Source organism: Desmodus rotundus, chromosome 4 (assembly GCF_022682495.2).
Source record: "Desmodus rotundus isolate HL8 chromosome 4, HLdesRot8A.1, whole genome shotgun sequence".
NCBI classification, from domain to species: domain Eukaryota; kingdom Metazoa; phylum Chordata; class Mammalia; order Chiroptera; family Phyllostomidae; genus Desmodus; species Desmodus rotundus.
In genome coordinates, this window is record NC_071390.1 from 83,320,568 (window position 1) to 83,345,139 (window position 24,572).

Consider the following 24,572-nt stretch of genomic DNA (forward strand, 5'->3'; position numbering starts at 1 on the left):
GGGCTTGCAGAGGGGACAATGCTGGTGCCTGGCCTCTGGAGTTTTGTCTGGGAAGAAGCTGTCTCCCAGCACTTGCCCTGATGCCAGACACTTCAATTTCACCCCATATGCCACTGGTGCTCTTCCAGCTATTGCCCTGGTGCTGAGGCCCAAAGGGAGGGAGTCTGTGTAAGTCTTAAGTCCATTAGGGTCCCTTTAAGAGGAGGCTCATGAGAATCCTGCAGTTTCTTGTTCTACCCCATCCCCTACTGATTTTTATAGCCAGACGTTATGGGGACTTATCTTCCTGGCACTGGAACCCTGGACTGTGTTGTCTGGTGTAGGGCTGGGATCCCTTGCTCTGGAGGTATCCCTCCTTATTTTTATCTACCACACATGGGTGTGGGGCTGCCTGTTCCATGTCCATGCCCCATTCTGCGTCTCCACGTCTCTGTGAACCTCTCTGCATCTCCTCATCTCTGCCTCTCCTACCCATCTGAATGTATGTGACTTTCTTTAATTCCTTAGTTGTCAGACTTCCATACAGATTGATTTTCTGGCATTTTTGAGTGACATTTGTTTTGCAATTTAGTTGTAATTTTTGCTGTGGTTGTGCGAGGAGGTGAGCCATGTTTACCTACGCTTCCATCTTGACTGCAAGTTTGAAAGAGCTGTCTTGAATATTCTATTCCACCTGAATCTCCAGACTTGTAGCCCCAATTATAAGAAATAATAAAATCATTATTGTCTTAAGATACAAAGTATAGGAGTGGTTTTTAATACCACATTAGGTAACTAAAACATTTAATTTGATGAAAATATTGTCTATGGTTTTTAGATTCTAAAACAATGTCTTGTTACACCCTCTTCAAAATCTTCCCAGAATCTGCTCTGACATAAGATTATAAGGTTCTTTTAGGGTAGACCTCAGTCAACACCTATAACAGTACCAGGAAGTGCAATTCAGAACCAGAACAGGACATAGTGAATTTATAGCTTCCCCATGTGAACTTTGGTTTTCTAATCAGCTCTAGAAGGAAATAAACTCCTTTCTCTTGATTTTCTGCCCCTTAGTTTATTGCAGTTCAAATTCAATAAGAATGCATACGTTTGTATCAGTTTCCTGGACAAAGATGGGCACTCTAATTCTCTAGAACCAGGTTGGTAGGAGTATCAAATAAAATTTTCAACAATCATAAAACTTTCAAAAAAGGTCAGAGCGAGTCACATGTGTACTACAGCCAAGCAAATAATTTGACCCATTTTAAAGCTGATCAGTTCAGTCATTTATGAAAGCATTTATTGAGTGCTTATTATGACCCCGGAACTAGGCATAGGGTGCCGGGAATACACCAGTAAACAAAGCAAACATCCTACTCTTAAGGAACTTAAATTCCAGTGATGTATATTCTTTAAATATTTGTTCAGAAGTTTTTCTATTTTTTCTTGAGTAGGCTCCTTTGGAAGTGCCGACTCCACTTCCTGGTCCTTACAATAAATGCACTCCTTGAAAAGTCCTGACAAATACTATTTTATCCTTTTAATTACATTTTCAGTGATGACAGAGAGTCTCTTGGAAATTGGTTTCTTTGAATACTGCCTAACTAGTCTTGTCATCATCCAATTCTGATTTTAAAAAGTCACCAGAGTTAAAACTAAAATGTAGCAAGCAGTTCGGGGAAATAATGAAGTATTTAAATTTAAATTATTTTTTATTAAAAACAAGAGTTTCTTAGAGTGGTACTTTAACATGTCCAGTCACCATAAAATTCTGTAAGTGGATACTTCACTAGATTAGTAAAAATGTTGGACCTTAGTGTGTATGTGGGGAAGGGAGATGAGAAGAAAAGGAGATGAGAAGTAGAGGTGGTTAAAAGAAAAAAAAAGGGGGGGGAATGAATAAAAGCTTATATTTTCAACACCAACAATGTAGGCAAGTCTAGTATTTTAGTAGGTTCTTCTTGTACAACCTGGAAAGGTACACTAACAGGAAACTTTCTACCCACTCCTTGACTCTCCTTTTCCCATCCTAGCGTCTGCTGGGATCTATCAGTGGGTGGAAGGTATTGTCATTGTTTATAATGCTCATAAGCCTACATGGATGTGAATGACATATATTTAGAAATCAAAATAAAGCTTCAGGAAGATCTTCAATTTAATGGAAACTAGTCTAGTCATTTGGGAACCACAAGAGCTTTTTAGGGAAAATCTGCCTCTGCAAGCTGGAGGAAGTGTGGGTGTGCTGGAGTCCTGGTGACACCTTGTGATGTCAGTCACCCCCAGCCCAAGGCTGATTGGCTATGAAGTGCTGCAGCAGAGTTTAAATCCCTGCCCCATCAGGGAAGTGTTCAGAACATCAACAGAAGAGTGGTTTTGTGGGGCACAGATTTCCCCTGTGAGAAGTTCAGCCTGATTGTTGAGACTTTGGCAACAAGTCTTTGTGAACTGAAGACGGTAAGACATTTTCATGCTTTAATTTTTTATAAATGACTTCTGCTGTGTTGTTTGGAATATATTAAATATGCATACATGTTGAGAGGCATGCCATTTGGAGAAAGAAGGGGAGAACAGTGCCTTGGGTAAAAATGATTCTCATTTTGTGCCTATTGTTTATGCCACAGTAAATAATGATATTAAAAAGACATGTTAAGCCAGGTACCTTTCCTACTAGTACTTTAATTAGATCTCTGCATAGTACTTTTGAAAAAGAATGTTTATACAATAGAGGAAACATGAAAAGTCATTTTGAAGTTTAGCTTTAATTAACAAAACAAAACTTTTACATTTAGGTTTCATGGATATAGTGAGGTTCATGGCCTATGAGACATTATGAAAGAATCTAAACTAGATTGGCAGGACTTTCAAAATATGGCCTTTTAAACTAAAAATCTAGGTAGCAACCAATGATATTCACTATGAACTGACTAATTGAGATGCTAAGACCACTGAAATAAAGTAAGGGTGTTATAATGCTTTTGTATTGTCAAGCTGGGTATTCATGGGAACATGATGGCTTGCATACAGTCAGAATTTGGTAGATGTTGACTAGAATTGTCTTTTTAAAACATTTTCTAGTGTAGCCGTGGCTGGTGTGGCTCAGTGGATTGAGTGCTAGCCTTCAAACTAGAAGGTCACCGGTTCAATTCCCCATCAGGGTATGTGCCTGGATTGTGGGCCCTCAGCTGAAGGGTGTGTGAGAGGCAACTGACCGATGTTTCTCTCCCTCTTTTTCTCCCTCTCTCTAAAATTAAGTAAATAAAATCTAAAAAAAAATGTTCTAGTGTAGAAGACTTAGGAGTATACATACTCCTATCCATATGTATTTTTATTTACTGCATTTATTCTACTTCATCTATGTCAGAAGTGTCTGTCTTTCATGACAGAGAGCAGGAGCTGTGGTCAAGCAGTACATTTTGTATGACATGTAGGAGATCCCATGTGTTGTAGCAACACTTCTTGCAACCTGTCTTTTTCAGGAACAATAACCTCTGGTGAACCACACTTTCTGTTTGAGGACCAAGTAGACTATCCTACTTTGATATGGTTGGTTACAACAAGTGAACAAACAAACAGTTTTCTAAAGGACATTAGTCAGTCTACTTACCTACCCCAAATGCTGATGCAGACGAATGTGCCTCAGATACCCACAGGCCTTCAAATTTATATTTAATTTTGAGACACTTAGGAGTTATTTTACTGTGGTTGAAGGCATATGGCATGGTGTTGATTGCAACTGACCTCAAGATGATTACAGCTAGAAAGACTGGGAATTTTTATTGACTTGTTTGGTTCTCTGAATTCCTGATAGAATTAGTGTCCTGACCAAATTGCACTTTATTTTCAAAGAGTAATAATCGAACAAATTCTAGCTAATGGATGTTCTGGTTAGTTGGGTTCTGGGTAGTTTTACTTCAAGACCACCTTATCATCGTTATTACACACTGTTGTACACTCAGCACCTAGAACAGTATCTGGCACAAAGGACATTCTCCATAAATATTTGTTGACTGCTAATGAATGGATAAATTCTTTATTAATATCATTAAGGACAACCACACTAAGTCAAAAATAAGCAAATTAAATGTGTTAAATTGAGCTCTGGGAAAATAATTCATAAAGGTTGAAAGTGTCTAATACGTAAACTGCCTTCCAAACAGATGGAACTCAAATTGAGGTTGTTCGTTTCCTTTCATTCCATGTTCTTATGGTAGAATGGCAGGGTGTACAATGTAGAAATGACATTTACCAATCACTGAAGAAATACTTGAGGTTCTGGATCCTTATCTTTCAGGCTTGCAGCTATTTTGCTAATTTATTATTCAGAATAAGACTCCTCCATATCTGTTTGCAGACTTTTTAGGGTGGTTGCTAAAAAGCTGATAAAAGTTTGGAGCTCTCATTTGGAAATACACTTCACGACAGAGTAATTTTTCTTTTATCAAAAATACGAATTAAAAAATTTAACATAGGTTTAAGATCTGACTTTCCTTAATGCCTGATGGCAGACTATATTCTTTGGGAGGCAATGTCAGCTGTCTCGGGATCCTAGGGTGTATTTTATTCTGGTTTATCAGACCTCCATTTGGGAAGTTATTACTTTAGGTCAGGGTGCTCAATGTTATTTTTAGAAGCAGGAATATGTTAGTGCATCTTCCTTATGTTTCATGATATTCCATTTCTAAGAAACATTAACTGGAAGTATATACTTCCTTTGTGAAAAACACAGCATTTATTGGTGTAGAGCATCTCCTAATTGTTTGGAGGTGGGTATTTGGATAAGAGAGAAGCAATAGAAAACACAGGAGGAGAGCTCAGTGTTCACTGGCCTTTTATCAAGGCTAGAATATTTGCTAGTTTTCAGGGCATTATGAGATTACCACCCTTTTCGAATTTCACTTTGAAAATTAAAATGGTGAGTGGCCCAATTTTCATTTGACATCTGAAGCCAAAACCATTGGCATGCAGTTATTTTGAAAGTATCATGTTGGGGTAAAACTTTCCTTTCCTTAAGAAATAAACCTAAGAACTTTAGAAAATTGTTTTGATTGTGGGAACTAAAGGGAAGTGCAGAGGAAGAAATATCTACCCTCTTTGGGTCACCTATTGGGCCTGAGAATTAAACTGACTAAAATAGATTAACAGAAGAAAAACATACAAGTTTTATTAAAATTTTAACATGCACAAGGGAGCCTTCAAAACAGAATGAAGACCTGAAGAAGTGACCAGAGCAGAAAGATAGTATGTCTTTTAGACAAAGAAACAAAACTTTTGTGAAGAAGTGACAAGAAAAGGGTTTGGGGCTATGGGCAGTAAATTGTGTAGAAGTGACTGGGAAGATAATGGTTAGTTTGGCAAGAGTTGTTTGGAGGGATTTCTCTCCACCTTGATTCTCATCTCTGGTAATAAGAATTCCTTCTTTGCCCCGGTTGTTGTGGCTCAGTGGATTGAGCGCCAGCCTGCAAACTAGAAGGTTGCTGGTTTGATTCCCAATCAGGGCACACACCTGGGTTGCGGGCCAGGTCCCTAGTTAGGGGTGCTCGAGAGGCAACTGATTGATGTTTCTCTCCCTCTCTTTCTCCCTGCCTTCCCCTCTCTCAAAAATAAGTATATAAAAACTTTTAAAAAAGAAAAAAGCCTTCTCTCCTTGTGGTACAGAGAAGACACCTTTCACCTGGGAATCTTATCTCCTGTTTTTAGGAAGAAAAAGGAGGATCACTGTGCCCTTCTTGAATCTTCTGTTTCTCAAGTGCCTTCAGCTCAGAATAAGTTTCATGTCAAAGAGAAATATTTTGGGATGAGACATTCTGGTTTCCTTCAGAAGTCATATCTTGTTGAATTAGGCTTGTTTTAGGTGCAGTCGAGCATTTTCATATGTTTTCTCTGTTGATATTAGGCAAAGGATTTGAAAAAAATTAAATAATATCAAAATATGAGTACTAATATGAACCCTTCTGAATTAGAATGAAGAAAATGGCATGTGCCAAGAATGGCGGTGTTGAAGAGGGATGATGCTCGTGATATAAATGAGCGCCTTTGTCAGACTGTTGGAGCTATATGAACGCAGAAATGAACACACTCAGCCTCCTTATGTTAGGATTTCCATTGTTTTGAATCAATTTACAAATAAGATTAAATACTTCTCAAGCCCAATGTTTCAGATATTTAGCACATTCAGACATTATTTAGCAGTATATGCTTATTTCTCAGATCAAGGGTTAAAATCACTTTGAGTACCTTAAAAACAAACTTCATGCCTCTTCCCACTTCCACTGGACTGATTTGTTGCTCAGCAGTGGGATTTCTGCATTAGTATGTCTTTAAATCTCCTCAGATGAAACTAATAAACAGCCAGAATCTCTGGTTTAGATCTTTAGTCACTAGTGTGGTATGTGTTTAACATTAAAACAAAAAACAAATTGACAATAGTGAAGTCTGCAATAAACTTGAAGGGTTTTTCTCAAAACATATGAAATCCAGCCGACCTTTCTGTTAAGGCAGCTGCAGGGCTTACTAGCTCAGGCAGATTATTTTCCTTTTAAATCATTTTAATAACTCTTTACATTAACATCTAGTACATTTATTTTTAGATATAGAACAAATTGTTTCTCAGGTTACCAGGTTTTGAGGTGTGAAATGAAGCCACCCTCCAGGAAAATGCAGTTTCACTTGGCCTCTTTGTCTGATCAGGATTCACTAGTGCGCCCAAACTGCTCATCTTCCTGAGAGCCTTCAGTACCGTGGATGACACTTAAAAGAAGTTAGCATTGTCATGCAGAATGTATCGCTCAATGCAGCCCAGTAGATATGAAGAGCTTTCTAGAGCTGCAATGTGAAGCCTGCCATAGTGCAATTTTTGCATATTAAAAAAATGCAAAACCAATTTATTTTCTCTGCACATTATTGTGAGGTTACCCATGAGACTGAGAAGCCACTCTGTGTGTGTGTGTGTGTGTGTGTGTGTGTGTGTGTGTGTGTGTACAAATGACCACTGGCTATCAGAGGCATATCCATACCTGTAGCTCTTTGGGGGGATATATTTGCAAAGTGGCTGTGCCACAGCAAGTTGTGTGATTATTATGAAAGTGAAGAGTCAGAAATTTCTCTATTCCTTTTTCTTTACCTTTTCCTCTGTTTATCATATTTTATGTTAGTGAAGAAGTGTTTACAGAACTCCTCATTGAAAAGTTTTCAATTTATCTCAGGAGTAAGATTTATTTTAAACAGCTTTATTGCAATATAATTCACATAGATACTTTATCTATTTAAAGTATACAGTTTAATAGTTTTTAATATATTCACAGAATTGTGCAACCTTCACCAAAATCAATTTCAGAGCATTTTTATTACCTCCAACATTCACCCTTTAGATGTTACACCCAACTCTTCATCTTCCCCAGACCTAGGCAAATACTTATCTAATTTCTGTCTGTAGATTTGCCTATGTGGACATTTCATAGGAATGGAATTATACAGTATGTGGGCTTTTGTGTCTGGCTTCTTTCACTCAACATAATATTTCAAGTCTCCTTTGCTTTGTAGCATGTATCAGAACTTCATTCCTTTCTCTGGCTGAATAATATTCCATTGTATGGATACAGTATATTTTATTTATCCATTTATCAGTTGATAGACATTTGGATGAGCTTTTTTTTTAAATAGGAAGAAACTGTTAAAAAGTTGAAGTTCCTGTATTTCTGTAGCATGGAAAAAAATATCTGTCCTTTATCACAGGTGGAGGAGGTGTCACACCCAACTATGAAGACCAGCATCCTGCTTATGTTCCTTTGGGGGTTGTCCTGTGCTCTTCCAGTAAGTACCAGGACAGGGATATATGAAGAAAAAAAAAACCCTTTTATACCTAAAACTTCACAATTTTCATTGTCTATGAGCCAAGGTGGCTGTGTATGTTCCAGTTAGATGAAAAGAGTAGTTTCTCAGGTAGCTGTTTTCTTTAAAATATCATCTCAGTTATTCCTTATTCTGTTCAGTTGCTATTCATATAGTCTTGAGTCTCATATTTCTTTCTCAAAAGCAGTGGTTTTCAAAGTGTCCTCCCCAAGGAGCAGCAGCAGCAGCACCTAGAACTTTTTCAGGAATGTGAATCCTCGGGTCCTGCCTCAGACCTCGAGAGCCAGACTCTCTGGGGGTGGGCACAGCAATCTGTGTTTCAACATGGCCCCGGGTGATTCTGATGCTTGCTGGAATTTCATTACCACTGCTCCTAATTTAAGTAAAGTGTTAATAGCTGCCGCCTGGGAAATTTCTCTGTGGGCTTTCTCTGTGGGCTGACTGTGTGTATTAAATTTTCTAGGTAGTCAGGTATCAAAATACTGAATCTGAGAGCTCTGAAGAATGGAAGGTGAGTAGAAATAAGGTTTTTTGAAATATTTGTATTTTAATACATTATTAGTACAACCAAGTTATCTCCAGTGCAAATGTTGAAACTTCTAATAATGTAATAAATACATAACTTAAGCATCGGTGGTAAGAGCTATAATTTCTAGTTCATATAAGAAAATTAATTCATATACTACTATAGTTCCAACTTAGTAGTATAATTTGGTGAGGAAGAGTTTTTCTCCTTTAGCTTTATTTTCACAATGGATGCACATGGTAGTGCAAGGGGATGGATGACAATAAACCAAGACTGCCCTTGGAGGATTAGGTCTACAAATATGTTTTACCAGATGTCGGTGGGCAGCAGGTCAAGCCCTGGAAGGTGAGAAATGGATGAAAAATGAGAGGATATTAGAGTCTTTGGAATGATAGCTAATATTAGCTGAGTTGACTCTGAGTAACCTGATAGTTATCAACTCTCAATAACTCAAGAATCCTTGCCAGGCATGGTTCTGTGTGCTTTACATGTATTAACTTTCTCAATCTTCACAACACTCCAATAAACTAGGGGTCATATTTTATTCTCATTTTACAAATGGGAATCCTGAGACATAGGGAGTAACCTAGTCTGTCAGGGCTGTAAGGTTAATAAGCTTTAGAACTAGACGTTGAACCAGGTCACTCTGGCTCCAGAATCCACCTTCTGTACTGGAGAGTTCTGTCCCTCTGAGGAAGGTACCAGGTCTAGGAAGTCAGTACGTGCTTAAGATCAAAACCACAAGTAAGGGTTAAAGTCTTATGCTAAGTAAGAGTGTTTTGTTCATTGTCTTGTTTCCTGCTGCATTATACAGCTTGGGCACAATGCCATTAATGGCAGGAGGATAATGACAGAGGCCTGAGATGGGGTCCTGCCCCTGCCTGAGGCTGGAAAGGACGTGCAGGATTTCCTACTGGAATTTGCATCAAAGATCCTTTAAAGCAGCCATTGCAGATTATTTTGCTCTTTCAACCAGAGACTCTAAAACTACCAAAAACATGCGTGTTCTCAAGCTTAGACTTGGCATAAGAAAAATACCAATGTCTTGCTCCCTTCTACCCCTTAATTCCAAATGACAGCTGACTGGAGTGGAGCCTGTCATTGTGCCTGCCTAAAGCTTTACAAGGCAAAGACTTAAAGTGTTTAAACAGTAGCTCCTTCTTCTGAAGAGATATCTCCAGCCCAGCATTCCTGGGAGGCTCTGCTGAAAACCTGTTGATAATGGATAGCAGCTCCTCCCTGCTTAACTTTTCACCTTGGGTCTTCACACCCAACTCTCAGCAGCTTTGAGCCACAGGGGACTTCGGGATTTTGCCTTGTTCAAGGGGAAAGAGGAGAGTATGAGGGCACCAGAGGTGGCTCAGACATTTTTGGAGTTTTTATAAGATTAGAGGAAGTGAAATAAATCAGCCCTGGCTGGTGTGACTTAGTGGGTTGAGCACTGACCTGTGAACTGGTTCAATTCCCAGTTAGGGCACATGCCTAGGTTTCGGGCTAGGTCCTGGGTTGGGGGCATGAGAGCGGCAACTAATCACTGTTTCTCTCACACATCATGTTTCTCTCCCTCTCTCTTTCCCTCCTTTCCCCTTGCTCTAAAAATAAATACATTAAATCTAAAAAAGAAGAAAAGAAAGTGAAATAAATCAGAACTATAAGTAATTAAATTTCAGATTTAGAATATGTTTCTTATTTTGGTGACCTTATGTGACTCAAGAAAGGTTGAATGGCTTTCTCCAGTCAGTTTTGTTTACTACCAAATTTTATAAGGTGGATGTTCTCAAATTGGGATCATTGCTTTAGTTTACATCATATTGAATAGTTCCTAATATGCTTCCATAGGCTTTCACTGATTTCATCCTCACAGAAACCCTGTGGAGTAAGCAGACTGGTTGCTAGTATTCTTAATTTATGAATAAGAAACTGATATCACACTGGTGGAGTGAATTGTCCAAATTCACATAGAGTGCAACCATGGCAATTTACCCGAGACTTAGGGTTTTCCTGAGACGCATGAATTTCAGCACTAACACCAAGATGTTCATTTTCATTGCTAACACCAAAACCTAGGAGCTAATTGAGACTTAAGTCTGTGTCCTGGGTTCCTATGCTGTTTTTCCTATCTTATGTTTCCTCTAGGTTGTGTGGATACTGAGTGTCAAAGAAAGTTAATTTTTCTCTAAGTGAAGTATTGGGAACAGAAAATTTCCAGGTCTTTTATATCATAAGATTTTTTTCAGGCCATTAGTCATATCACATTCATTTTTAAGTTATTTCATCATAACCTGTTATATTACTCATGTAAATTCAAAACATACAGGGTTTGGCACAAATAAACGCCCCTTTTTATTACAGTCATGGGCATGTAATTCTTTTTTTCCCATACAACCCTTTATTAACCAATGATTTATTTGACTGCCTTGGAAAACTATAAATGGAATCCTAGATCCTAAATCTTATAACAAAATGACCTTCTCCTTACTTATTTACTTATTTCATTTCATTTAACTTGATGGCAGAAGATCTTAATGAGACTGTATTTATTTATTTTTTTGAAATTACAGTTTATGTTCAATATTATTTGGTATCAGTTTCAGGCATAAGGTACAGGGAATAAGATGCATAAGCATGTAATTCTGTAACATAACAATACCACACTAAGCATATCATATGACATTTTCGGTGAAATGTTCAAATTAAAACTATAAATGGAGAACCAAGATGGCAGCATAGGTAGACATGCTGCACCTCCTCGAACAACCAGAACTGACAGAAAATCGAACGGCAAGGAAGTCCGACACCAAGGAGATAAAAAACAAACATTCATCCAGACCGATACGAGGGGCGGAGACGGGCGCTGGGGCGGAGAGGACTCGCATTGCCATATCAGGACCGAGACTGGCGGAGTGTGGGACGAACAGGGCAGGCAGTCTGACCACTAGCAGACCCTGTGGCCCTACATTCGCACACAGATAAACTGAGAGGGCCAGACTCAGAGTGGCAGAGAACGGGGCAGGCAGAGTGGCGGGTAGCACCCTACGGCCCCACATTAGCACAGAGATAAAACAGGACGAACAGCAGGGAGTGAAGCAGACCGCGCAACCCAGGGCTCCAGCGCAGGGAAATAAAGCCTCAAACCTCTGACTGAAAACACCCCTGGGGGTTGGGGCAGCAGCAGGAGAAACTCCCAGCCTCACAGGAGAGGTCGTTGGAGAGACCCACAGGGGCCTAGAGAGTGCACAAGCCCACCCACTCGGGAACCAGCACCAGAGGGGCCCAATTTGATTGTGGGTAGTGGAGGGAGTGACTCAAATCCAGCAGAGAGTGGAGCAAGCGCCATTGCTCCCTCTCGGCCCCTCCCCCATGTACAGCATCACAGCACAGGGACCAGCGTTACCCCGCCCCAGGAAAACCTAAGGCTCCACCCCTTTAAGTAACAAAAGCACCAAGACAAAAAAAAAAAAATTGGCCCAAATGACAGAACACTTCAAAGCTCCAGAAATAATTCAACTAAGTAGCAAACAAATAGACAACCTATCAGATGCACAGTTCAAAACACTGGTAATCAAGAAGCTCACAGAATTGGTTGAATTTGGTCAAAAACTAGATGAAAAAATGAAGCCTATGCTAAGAGAAACAAAGGAAAATGGACAGGGAACCAATAGTGATGGAAAGGAAACTGGGACTCAAATCAACGGTGTGGACCAGAAGGAAGAAAGAAACATCCAACCAGAAAAGAATGAAGAAACAAGAATTCAGAAAAATGAGGAGAGGCTTAGGAACCTCCAGGACATCTTGAAACGTTCCAACATCCAAATTATAGGGGTGCCAGAAGGAGAAGAGGAAGAACAAAATATTGAAAACTTCTTTGAACAAATAATGAAGGAGAACTTCCCCAGTCTGGCAAAGGAAATAGACTTCCAGGAAGTCCAGGAAGCTCAGAGTCCCAAAGAAGCTGGACCCAAGGAGGAACACACCAAGGCACATCATCATTACATTAGCCAAGATGAAACAGAAGGAGACAATCTTAGAAGCAGCAACAGAAAAGGACACAGTTACCTACAAAGGAGTTCCCATAGACTGTCAGCTGATTTCTCAAAAGAGACCTTACAGGCAAGAAGGGACTGGCAAGAAGTGTTCCAAGTCATGAAAGGCAAGGGCCTACATCCAAGATTACTCTATCCAGCAAAGCTATCATTTAGAATGGAAGGGCAGATAAAGTGCTTCTCAGATAAAGTCAAGTTAAAGGAGTTCATCATCACCAAGCCCTTATGATGTGAAATGTTAAAGGGACTTATCTAAGAAAAAGAAGATAAAAAATTTGAACAGTAAAAATGACAGCAAAATCACAGTTATTGACAAGCACACGTAAAACAAAAACAAAAGCAAACTAAGCAAACAACTAGAACAGGAACAGAACCACAGAAATGGAGCTCACATGGAGGGTTATCAACAGGAGAGTGGGAGGGGGAGAGGGGGGGAAAGGTACAGAGAATAAGTAGCATAAATGATAGGTAGAAAATAGACAGAGGGAGGGTAAGAATAGTATAGGAAATGTAGAAGCCAAAGAACTTATATGTATGACCCATGGACATGAACTATAGGGGGGGAATGTGGGAGGGAGGGGGTGGGCAGGATGGAGTGGAGGGAGGGGGGAGGGAAATGAGACAACTGTAATAGCATAATCAATAAATCTATTAAAACAAACAAACAAAAAAACCCTATAAATTATTACACCCATATTATTACCCTACTAACCACACTCAAGCAGGCATTACTTCTGCTGGACCCTGTATATCAAGAAACTTTTAAAAATAATCCAAAGTTATTCTAAATATTTGCAATGACATGCTTCATCTTTGAAGGAGTAACTCATTTTCCTTCCTTTTTTACAGGGTCAGTTGGCTCAGACACAAACACCACCTTTGGTAACTATCTCATTTATTTGTTGTCATAAACATCTCATAAAGTAACTTTACCTCTCCTCTCATCCATCACCTTAGGCCATTTGGAAAGTAGTAAACTCAAACTACAAACAATTAATGTGTATCATATTTTTTTCCTTTTCTCAGCAGTTACTAAACAACATTTGTTTTTCCTTTTAGGAGAGCAGTGAGTCATCAGAAGAAAGTAAAGTTAGCTCAGAGGAACAGGTAATTAAACAGAACTTTCTTAACTTTTCAGACTATTTAGGAATTGAAGGAAATAATGTTAGATTAACTTAGCTGGCAACTATTCCAAATATAATATTTTCTAATCATTGGTTATGCTGACTAAATAGTCACCTAAAATAAGAAGGGGAAAATGAATGGGAAAATTCAGATGTGGACATGATATTCATTCCATATTTGTCGTTGGGGCTAGATTATAGACATTGTGGCCCTAAATGTCCTTCCAGTTAAAATGAATACGCACACACACAATGGTCATAGACTATGTTAGACAAGCGATAGTTCACTCAGCAGTCTGAAATGTTGCTTATGTTGCTTTTACGATTAGAGCTGTTCAGATCAGGCAGACATGGCATGAAGTGCCTGCAGGGCCTAGAGACCTCCTGCATGTTAAGGGTCCTGTTGAGGAGGGAATAGGGAGAACCCTGAGGAAACCTGAATGAAGCAGCAGCTTTAGTAATGACCGTCCCTTTAAAATAGTCTCATCTATAGTCCTGGGATTGAGAAAAGTTGATTTAGCTTATATCCCTGTAATAAAAAACTGTCTTTCTTCTCCTTTTCTTCCTCCTCCTTCTTCTTCATTTCTCTAAGACTAAATGTCATTACTTTTTTAGTTGTTCTATCATTTTTCGACTAAAATGAACCTGTGGGGCTCCAGAGATTCTGGAACCAGGTTTTACTCTGACTGTGGGTTTTGACTCATATTGCATTCTATACTTGACCACAGTTGGAAGACAAATTATTAGACTTTGCACCACTATTGACTAAAGGTTTGTCAGAGGAACATTCTAGAAATTTATAAGTGTAGAACTTGGAAAATGCCCTTTTCTGTGGATGTGGTGATTTATTACCTCAAGTTCTCTGAGCTCAGATGAGGGTAACAGTCTGTGCCTCAGAGGGTGCCATTTGTGCCTCGTGAGGTACAGAAAGCTACACAGATGCTCAGTTCCAGCAGATCAGTGTAAACTGGCGATGGAAAGAGAGCTCCACATTCTGTACTCCTCAGACATTGATCGGTGGGCACATGTGGAAAGAAGAAAAATTTGCCAAGAATGTTCTTGTTATGGCATATGAGAAAGAAAGCAGATTTTCCAGAGCACAGTGATGATGACTCACTGTCCTTCCTTATCTGTGGAGAGCATCCCCTTGCTTTACTTACTAGGATAATGCATCTGAGCTCACAGAACTAAGCTGCCTTGGTAGTTGCACTAGTTGTGCTCTTGTACCTGGGCCTTTTAGGAGCAACTCTCTGCCCAGGAAAACAGGTATAAATATGGTTTGGGTGAGATATATATCAATACCTTATTGCAATATTTTATTTTCATTTTAGCTAAAGGTTTCTTTCTCCTGCACTAATACATCTCCCCCACTCCCTGAATTGATTAGGAAAAAAAATATTTGGGTCATTTTTAAATCCCTCAGTATTTTTAAAAACTCTGTTTAAACCAAACAATTTGATGAGTGAACATTATAAACCAACTCTTTAATTTACAAAAAACCCTCTGAGAGTTTTCTTTAAGGAATTATTCTTACAATATGATTTCATAAAGGTGATTCAACAAAGCTTTTTGAGAATTTTTATAGCATGAGTGAATTTTGCTTACAAAAAAATGGAGAGACTTGAGTTTCAATTCCTTTTCCTTCCCTTTTAACATCTGGCAGAGATACTATTGAGCAGTAAAATTGACCATGGTTTAGATGAGAGACATAGGAAGAAGAAAGCAGAAGGAGTGTAGATTGATTTTAGATAAATACACCCTCTATTTCACCTCCTGGAGTACTGACCATGTCTGTTAACCTCAAACTCCAGGTAAATGAAGACCCCAGTGACAGCGCTAAATCAGAGGAAGGCCTGGGCCTTGATGATCATTGGCATGTTCATAGACCAGCTGGTGGCCTCTCCAAGCATGCAGGAAAAGAAGACGATGATGAAGATGACAGTGGAGATGACACCTTTGGTGATGATGATAATGGCCCAGGACCTGAAGAAACACAAGGAGGAAACTCCAGACTCAGAAGTGATGAAGACTCAGCTGACACCACACAATCCAGGGAAGACAGTGCCTCTCAAGGGGAAGACAGTGCCCAAGGTACCAGCAGTGATAGCAGGGATCTTGATGAGGAGGAGGGGAACAGTAGACTCGAGGGAGGTGCTTCCACACAAATGAGTGAGAGTGAGGAGCACTGGGTAGGAGGTGGCAGCGAGGGAGATAGTAGCCATGGGGATGGCTCTGAGTTTGATGATGAAGGAATGCAGAGTGATGATCCAGACACCATCAGGAGCGAGAGAAGCCACTCCAGAATGAACAGTGCCAGTGTCAAATCAATAGAATCAAATGGGAACAGTGACGAGCACGTAAGCACTCAGGATTCAGGTGAGAGCCAATCCACGGAGAATCCTGGTAGGAAATTTTTCAGAAAGTCCCGCATATCTGTGGAAGATGACATAGATGATCTTGCCAATAGCAACACAATGGAAGAAGTCAAGCGTGGCTCTACAGAAAACACTAACTCCAAAGAAACTGGCTTCAGACAATCCAGAGAAAACAGCAAGAGTGAATCTCAAGAAGACAGTGAGGAGAATCAGTCCCAAGATGACAGTCAAAATGTACAAGACCCCAGTAGTGAGTCGAGTCAAGAGGTTGACCAGTCATCTCAAGAAACCAGTAGTGAGTCTCAGGAAGAGGTAATGAGTAAGTCTAGGGGTGACAACCCAGATAATACCTCCAGTCACTCAGAAGAAGGTCAGGAAGATAGTGACTCTAGTGAAGAGGACAGCTTGAGTAAACCCTCCAGTTCAGAAAGCAAATCCAGAGAGGAGCAAGCTGACAGTGAATCCGATGAGAGCCTCAAATTCTCGGAAGAAAGCTCAGAGTCCACCGAGGATGAAAACAGCTCCAGCCAGGAGGGCCTCCAGTCTGACAGTGCCTCTGCAGAGAGCCAGAGTGATGAAAGCCAGTCGGAGCCAGACAGCCAGTCTGAGGAAGGTGATGGCAGTGATTCTGAGGACAGCAGCAAGTCACAAGAAGATAGCATCTCTACTGAGAGCGATTCAAGCAGTGAGGAAGATGGACAGTCAAAAAACACTGAGATAGAAAGCAGAAAACTAACAGTTGATGCTTATCACAACAAACCCATTGGGGATCAAGATGACAATGATTGCCAAGATGGCTATTAGCATCAGCCTTCCTAAAAAGTGGCTCTCAGGCAAAGGAGTCTTGGAGGCTGGAGAGTAGGGAAAGAATTATAACTATAACTTATTGATGTTTTTTATCAGAAGACTAACCAAAGGCCATTTCTTTCTGAGAGGAAATGCTGGACATTATATTTGTTTCTAGGGGATCACCAGCCAGAGAGGTTTAAAAAATGTGGAGTGACACCAGAACACACTCAGTGAAACTGGAAGCAAGACCAGATGTGCATCGTAGCTTCACAGCTGAAATAGTTCCTAACTCATGAACCTAATAAACAGTTATTGAAATTCTATTATGTACCAGGCACTGTGCTAGGTGCTAGGGATATCAAGAAGCTTAAGGCTTGTTTCTTGCTCCTGAGGAGCTTACAGAGGGATAAATAAAGCTAAAAAGGTAAAGAGGAATACATATGAGAGAAACAAGAACCACTGCAATCCCACGTGGTAGGTGCTATAACAGAGGTATGAACAAAATATATGAGAGCATAGAAGAGGGAACCAACTTCATCTTGCGGAATCGGGGAGGGGAGGGATTCACAGTAGAGAAGACACTGGAGTTAGACCATTTCATAGGATTTCTTCATTGAAGATGAGAGAATTCCATTTATTCTTGAGATAAGCAATAGTAAATCCCATATGACTGAATGTTTACTTTGTGAAAGCACTTTCAAGTTATGAACCAGTGTGAAATGTTTGGCTAAACAAAACTTTTTTTTCAGCTAATTCATTTTTGACATTTTCTGCAGAACTCCCATCAGCACCACCTCATTGACTATTGGTGGTGATGTCAAGGGTTGGATGGGGAGATGGGAGAAGAAAATTCCTCTTTAAATAGATAATTTTTAGCTTTATTTTTTTTTCTAAAATCAGTCCATGTGCAATGCTAGAAAATCTGTTCTCTGAGTCCTTCACACATGTTGCACATAACAAAATTGTATATATAAAATTCAATTGATTTTTGCCAAATACCTTTTGAAATGTTACCTCAACACAGAATATTTGTTTTATAATAAAGATAATAATATACCAAAGTATGTGCTTATTTTTTATAGTGATTGCACTAGGATATATTTATATTAAGCAATTCTTCCTTTAAAGCATCATGAAATAGTTTATTAGCTTTCTTCCATTCAAATGAAATATTTTCTTAAATTATTCTTTAAAATTTAATTTTATATATAATTCAGGTAGCATTTTGATAAAATTACTTTCCACTTTGCTTGTGATATGTCACTGAATATACTTGCTATAGATAAGGAAACAAAGAAAACAAATTCTCAACTTTTTTATGAGGCTACAGCAAATGGTTGCAGTGTTTGAATTTAACATTCCTTCTTGCTGGTCTCTCAGATTTGTCTTTTGTGTAAACTTTGGGAACTAGAAACACTCCTTATATTTTTATTTCTTTGGAGGAACCTACTCTGCCTCAGTACTTCTACTTTTCAGGTGTGCTTTCACCTACATTTCTACCTAGAGTACATGAGAATTCCTCTGCAAATTTATTGAAAGAATCGAGATTTCCTAACCTTGAATCTGACCCTTCTTGTTTTTCACTTTTCCCTCACAATTTCAAAGCAGTGGTCACTTGGGGAGATTTTACATGTGTACACACACACACACACACACACAGGGTGGGACAAAAGTAGGTTTACAGTTGTTCCTATGAAAAATAATACAATAATTAATAAATAACAATATAAGAATAAACTGTGTTTCACATACAACTGCAAACCTACTTTTTCCATATATATGGAATATCATATATATATTTATATATATATATATATATATATATATATATATATATGATTTTTTTCTTTAATCCCTCATCTTAAAATTTTAGTTCTGTATATCTGGAGTTAAACTCAGAGTTCCCTATTTTTAAATGAATACTGGAAGATTCTGATGTAGCTTATTCACATACCTACATTTGGATTCCCTGGCTCCATGAGTTAATTATCTAGTTCTATTAGTATGCAGGTTCTGGCCAACCCACAGCTTCCTCTGAGGTGAACTGTTTCGTGCTCAGACCTTCTGGGTGCCTGAGCCATAGGTGACCAGGTTCTAACAACTCGGATGCCTTGCCTCACCCAGGTGATTGTATGGGATGAACACCTAACCCAAGGGGAGCTGGCCTGTAAGCTGGACAGCAGTATCAGAGCAGGCACATTGCGAAGGCCCTGCCTGAATTCAAATGACAGTGCCTTGGGGTCTAATCTGATTTTTCACTTCTGGAAATTTGGGTGTTCAGGGAGAGAGCAATCAGAGAGTGGTCTGAACAAAAACAGAAGGGAAAACACAGAGAGGCAGAAGAGAGAGAGAGAGAGAGCATAGAACTGTAAATGGTGGAGCACAAAACTGAAAATTATTGAGCTCCTCATGCTGAGAGGCAAAAATCATAATCTTGTTCTCATGCTTGGCTCTTGACCCTCCTATTGCCCCAGACCTCCCTGAATTCTTGTCACATCCTTCCTCTTAAGTGCCACCTGTGTCCTTGCAACACACCTAACTTTCTTGAGGCAAACTAAGACAGTCTTTGTTCCCTGCAACTAAAAATCCTAATGAACTTAGACTCATAAACTTAGCCAGTGTTGTGAGGTCATATAACCCCTTAACTAGGTTAACTTACAGAACTTTTAGAAGGATTAACAATGGTAAGAATTTCAGCAATGTGCATGTTAGAAATCATCTAAAGCAGATGTAGGTTTCCATCAACTCATTTTATGTACTAGTTATAGATATCGGTCCATCTTGCAATTGGACATATTATAGAAAAGTTATCCAAAGGAAAGCTGGACTTGGTCTTTAGCTTTGAAGATGTAAAAGTTTCCTCATGGAGGCTCTCACTGAAGTTTATAGTGTATGGGTTCATTTGGGAAGCCAAATCACAATCGGAAACCAATTTTTAATGTATAATGGGAGAGAATAAGAATTAAACATTTATAATGTGAGCATAAATGGTAACAGAGGGAATTATGTGACATGAATACTTAAGAGAATTGAGCTGAAATAAGATAATAAATTTATGATGCTCCACAAGAAACCTCACAGTTGGGGCTCAAATGCTAAAAATCTGATTCCTTTGTTCCCAGAAAGTGCTCAAAAGGGCCATTATCAAGTTTTTCCTTAGTGTCCTTTATTTTTCAAGCTTATTAGGGCTAATTTACTGTTGCCCTAATAAGTAGCCCATACTTGCCCTACACAGAATACTAGAGTCAGTTTGGTTTCTGCGGAGTGCTGCTGGCTTGGAAGCCATTTTGTCTTCTCCAGATGATTGTGCAGGTGTATGTAGATCTTAAAATGTAGTTCCTAAGTGACTATCCCACTTTATTTCTCCTAGTGTTTGGGTAGGGTGTCCAGGCTCTGTGGCTCTGCCCATTTTTGGGTTATGTGCTGTATCATGTTAATTGATTTGCATATATTATAGCAACTTTGCATCCTAAGAATAATTCCCACTTCATTATGCTGTATGATTTTTAAAAATATATTGCTGACTTCCATCTGCTAATGTTTTGTTGAGGATCTTTGCATATCTGTTCATCAAGGATACTGGCCTTTAATTTTCTTTCTTTGCAGTGTCTTTATCTGGTTTGGGAATGAGCAGAATGCTGGCCTCATAAAATGAGGTTGGGAGTTTGCCCTCCTCTTTAATTTTTTGGAATAGTTTAAGAAGGATACAGTAATCTTGGATGTAGGTCCTTGCGTTTAATCTTGGGTAATGTAATTATGATGTGCCTTGGTGTGTTCCTCCTTGGGTCCAGCTTCTTTGGGACTCTCTGAGCTTCCTGGATTTCCCGGAAGTCTATTTCCTTTGCCAGATCAGGGAAGTTCTCCATTATTTGTTCAAATAAGTTTTCAATTTTTTGTTCTTCCTCTTCTCCTTCTGGCACCCCTATAATTCGGATGTTGGTACGTTTCATGGTGTCCTGGAGGTTCCTAAGCCTCTCCTCATTTTTCCAAGTTCTTGTTTCTTCATTCTTTTCTGGTTGGATGCTTGTCTCTTCCTTCTGGTCCATACCATTGATTTGAGTCCCAGTTTCCTTCTCATCACTATTGGTTCCCTGTACATTTTCCAGCAAAGCTATCATTTAGAATGGAAGGGAAGATAAAGTGCTTCTCAGATAAGGTCAAGTTAAAGAAGCTCATCATCACCAAGCCCTTATTATATGAAATGTTAAAGGGAGTTACCTAAGAAAAAGAAGATCAAAAATAGGAACAGTAAAAATGACAGCAAACTCACAGTTATTAATGGCCACACATAAAACAAAAACGAGAGCAAACTAGGCAAACAACTAGAACATGAGGGTTGTCAATAAGGGAGTGGGGAGGGAGAGGGGGGTAAAGGTACAGAGAATAGGTAGCATAGATGATAGGTGGAAAATAGACAGGGGGAGGGTAAGAATAGTGTAGGAAATGTAGAAGCCAAAGAACTTATAAGTATGACCCATGGACATGAACTATAGGGGGGGAATGTGGGAGGGAGGGGGTGGGCAGGATGGAGTGGAGTTGGGGGGGGAATGGGGCAACTGTAATAGCATAATCAATAAATATATTTAAAAAAAAGAAAAAAAAGAAGGATAGATTTTAGTTCTTTGAATGTTTGGTAAAAGTCACTGTGAAGTCATCTGGTCCAGGATGTTGGCTGGTCGTGAGTTTTTGACCACTGCTTTGATTTTCTGGCTCATAATTGGTCTTCTCAGAGCTTCTGTTTGTTTTTGATTCAATTTTGGGAGATTGTATGTTTCTAGGAATGTATTCATTTCTTTTACTTTGACCAGTTTGTTGGCATATAGTTGTTTGTAATATTTTCTTGTAATACTTTTTATTTCTGTGGTGTCAGTTGTTATTTCTCCTCTTTAATTTTTGGTTTTATTTATTTGGGTCCTCTCTCTCTTTTTCTTGATGAGTCTAGTTAAAGGTTCATCAATCTTGTTTATCTTTTCAAAGAACCAGCTCTTGGTTTCATTGATCTTTTGTATTTTTTTTAAACTCTATTTCATTTATTTCTGCTGTCATCCTTATTATTTCCTTTCTTCTATTCACTTTATTTGTCGTTCTTTCTCTAGTTCCTTCAGAAATAAGGTTAGATTGTTTTTTGAGGATTTTCTTGTTTCTTAAGGTAAGCCTGTGTTGCTATGACTTGTTCTCTTAAAGACTGCTTTTGCTGTGTTCCATGGATTTCGGGTTGTTGTGCCTAGACCTGTTATTTAGTGGAGAAATTTATTCTTACTTCCCTCAAATTTTCCCAGGAAGATATATATAAGACTGAAGATTACTACTGAAGATTTTATAAAAAGAAATACAATGATGACTTTGGAAAAACTAGCAATATTGGTGTCCAAACAGCGAAGCTGATACTAAAGCTTTTAGCAAACATGGTTTACTGTGCAGCAAAACTCATCCAGCCACTGATGTTGTCACAAATCACTGGACACTGTGGTTTCTGCTGCTGATCCCCCTGTTAATGACTCTAGTTTCTGCCACTAATACTGGTACTACAGTAACACTGGAAATACTGATCCCAGCTGTCACTGCTGCCAGAGACCATTCTCTGTGTTCCCTGTGTCACTGTATCACTAGTTCTCAGTTCCAAGTCATGGTAGGTGCAGAAAGTTGGACGAGCCTATACTACATGCCCATGTGCTAGAAAAGGGACCTTAGAAAATATATTGCATTGTCAGCTTCCATATCACAAGATAAATTTTGTCTCTCATTCAGACATAAAGGAAGGTAACATATGTACCATATGAAAGAAGGAGATTCAGCTGCTGGGTGAGCAAAAGGATTGAAAAGTGTCCCACTGCTTGGAGAAGATCCACATGCATGCAGCATTAATGCCATGGGAATGACCAAGTCAAGTTCTGTGGCTGTGGGTGTGATCCATTTTGGTGAAGATGGGAAGAGGAACACTAATATCAAGGGAATATCAAGGAATCTCACAGGGAGCAGAGGGGCCTTGAAATACAGGAGAGGTAACATTTATTGAGCAACAAATATGCTCCAGATCTTGTGGTAGGTGTCTCTCCTTGGGCCAGAGTTCCAAGAATTCTACTGATGGGTCCTAGAAACAGAGATTAGAGATTTCATCTATGTGTTCCCAGGCTGTTATAGAATGCAGAGAGAAAATCTCTCCTATTATATATAGTCAAAGCACTCTAAAGCAAAGCTTCATGGGGAAGGTGTCTCTAAACCTCATAAAATTATTTGTGAAATTTTTAATATATTTGGGTAGAGGTGCCCAAATATATTATCATCAGGTTTTCAAAGGAGTCCATGACTAAGCTGTTGGAACTTATTCAATTAAATAAAGGAAATAGCACTGGCAACCATAAGATCTGTCTGGACCTTGTTCTGTGGAACTATTGCATTCTGGGAAAAACCAAGTCAGTGCTGAGGAATGAATAGATTTGGAAGTCCTGCATGTTTCATTTATATGCATCACTTGCATATTATAGCTAAAACTATGAACAAAAAAGGTACATCATAAAATATGTTTTTGACCAAATGAATACGAATTTTAAAATTTCCAAATGTTAATAGGGCACATTATGAAAGTAAACATTTCTCAGAATAAAACTTTAAACCATATAGTTCTTTTGTATTCTAACTATATTTAGACTTTGAGTTGTATGTGGATGTAGAGATGGAGAATGATCCACAATATTCATTCTCCTCTTCTTTGTATTAGTGGTAGAAATCTTTGGTTTGGGCATGTGACTGCCCAGAGGCAGACTCCATTTCCCAGGCCTCCTTGCAACTGGGTAGGCATGTGAGTGGAAGTGATGTGCTCTGCCTCTGTCCTTTTCTCTGTTCTTATTGTCTGGAAAGTGTCAACAATGGAAATAACTTTCTTGTACAAAAAGTTACTCTCCTCTTAGTTATTTCATGAGAGAAATAAACTTCAATTTTATTTAATCCATTGTATTTTAGGATAGCCTGATTATAGCAACGTAATCTACAGCCTCACTAACACAAGTATATATGTGTATATACAGAGACTATATAAGTATAATTTAGAGTTCTTACCAGAAACACTGAGTATTCATTCCTTTATTTAATAATTGAGGAAAATGTGTTTTTCAACTCTGTTCTCACATATTTTTTGCATATTCAGTAGGCTTCAGTATTATCTAGATGAAGTTAATTTTTAGGCTGTGAAATACTAATGAGGTGTACAAAAAATACACAAAAGAGTCAGTTAAAGTGAATGATATATTTAGCCTTTGTAAATATGGGAATTAAAGAGAATTCCCCAGCCTATAAATTATTCTTTAGGAATAGCCCTGGCTGGTGTGGCTCAGTGGATCGAGTGCCGGCCTGCGAACCAAAGGATTACCGGTTCAATTCCCAGGCAGGACACATGCCTGGGTTGCAGGCCAGGTCTCCAGTGAGGGATGAGTGAGGGGCAACCACACGTTGATGTTTCTCTCCCTCTCTTTCTCCCTCCATTCCCCTCTGTCTAAAAATAAATAAATAAAATCTTAAAAAAATATTCTTTAGGAATAAATGCAAGTTGTACCAAAATTTCATGAAACTGTCAGATACCATTTAGGAAATTTCTACGTTGAGGACTAAAATTGTTGGTCAGAATTTCAAGTTGTGATGTTGATGATTTAAGTACAACTTGCAAATCTGGCTGTTATTAATAAATGCAATGAAAATGAGGTAAGGGTGTTAGCTTGCTTCCATTCCATTGTAAGCTCTTGAATAGCTTCTCAGCTAGTTCTCAGCCCTGGTGCACATCACTTAAGGAGCTTTTTAAAAAAAACGTCTTTTGCCCAGACTCCTTCTCAGAGACTCTGATTTAATTAGTCTGGGTTTGGGTTTCAGCACTGGCAGTTTTTAAAAGCCTCAGGCA

The 24,572-nt window shown here is 39.0% G+C and overlaps 1 protein-coding gene across 2 annotated transcripts; it reads left to right on the forward strand.

Moving 5' to 3' along the window:
• The first annotated feature begins 2,352 nt into the window (after positions 1-2,352).
• Positions 2,353-17,669, forward strand: DMP1 (dentin matrix acidic phosphoprotein 1). 2 transcript variants are annotated; one of them, XM_024574965.3, is made up of 6 exons: positions 2,353-2,433; positions 7,711-7,788; positions 8,291-8,338; positions 13,246-13,278; positions 13,456-13,503; positions 15,332-17,669. In XM_024574965.3, the coding sequence occupies exons 2-6, from the start codon at positions 7,735-7,737 to the stop codon at positions 16,697-16,699; spliced, it is 1,551 nt and encodes a 516-aa protein (XP_024430733.1). In that variant the 5' UTR covers positions 2,353-2,433; positions 7,711-7,734; the 3' UTR covers positions 16,700-17,669. The 2 variants fall into 2 exon arrangements, with proteins under 2 accessions (XP_024430733.1, XP_045039658.1); XM_045183723.2 differs by lacking the exon at positions 13,246-13,278.
• Positions 17,670-24,572: the final 6,903 nt, after the last annotated feature.

Excerpts from the sequence above, each read along its gene's own strand:
- DMP1 (XM_024574965.3), top strand. The coding sequence starts at position 7,735 with ATGAAGACCAGCATCCTGCTTATGTTCCTTTGGGGGTTGTCCTGTGCT. Across the intron at positions 7,789-8,290 it reads GGTTGTCCTGTGCTCTTCCA|GTAGTCAGGTATCAAAATAC; the intron begins GTAAGTACCAGG and ends TAAATTTTCTAG. Across the intron at positions 8,339-13,245 it reads AGAGCTCTGAAGAATGGAAG|GGTCAGTTGGCTCAGACACA; the intron begins GTGAGTAGAAAT and ends CCTTTTTTACAG.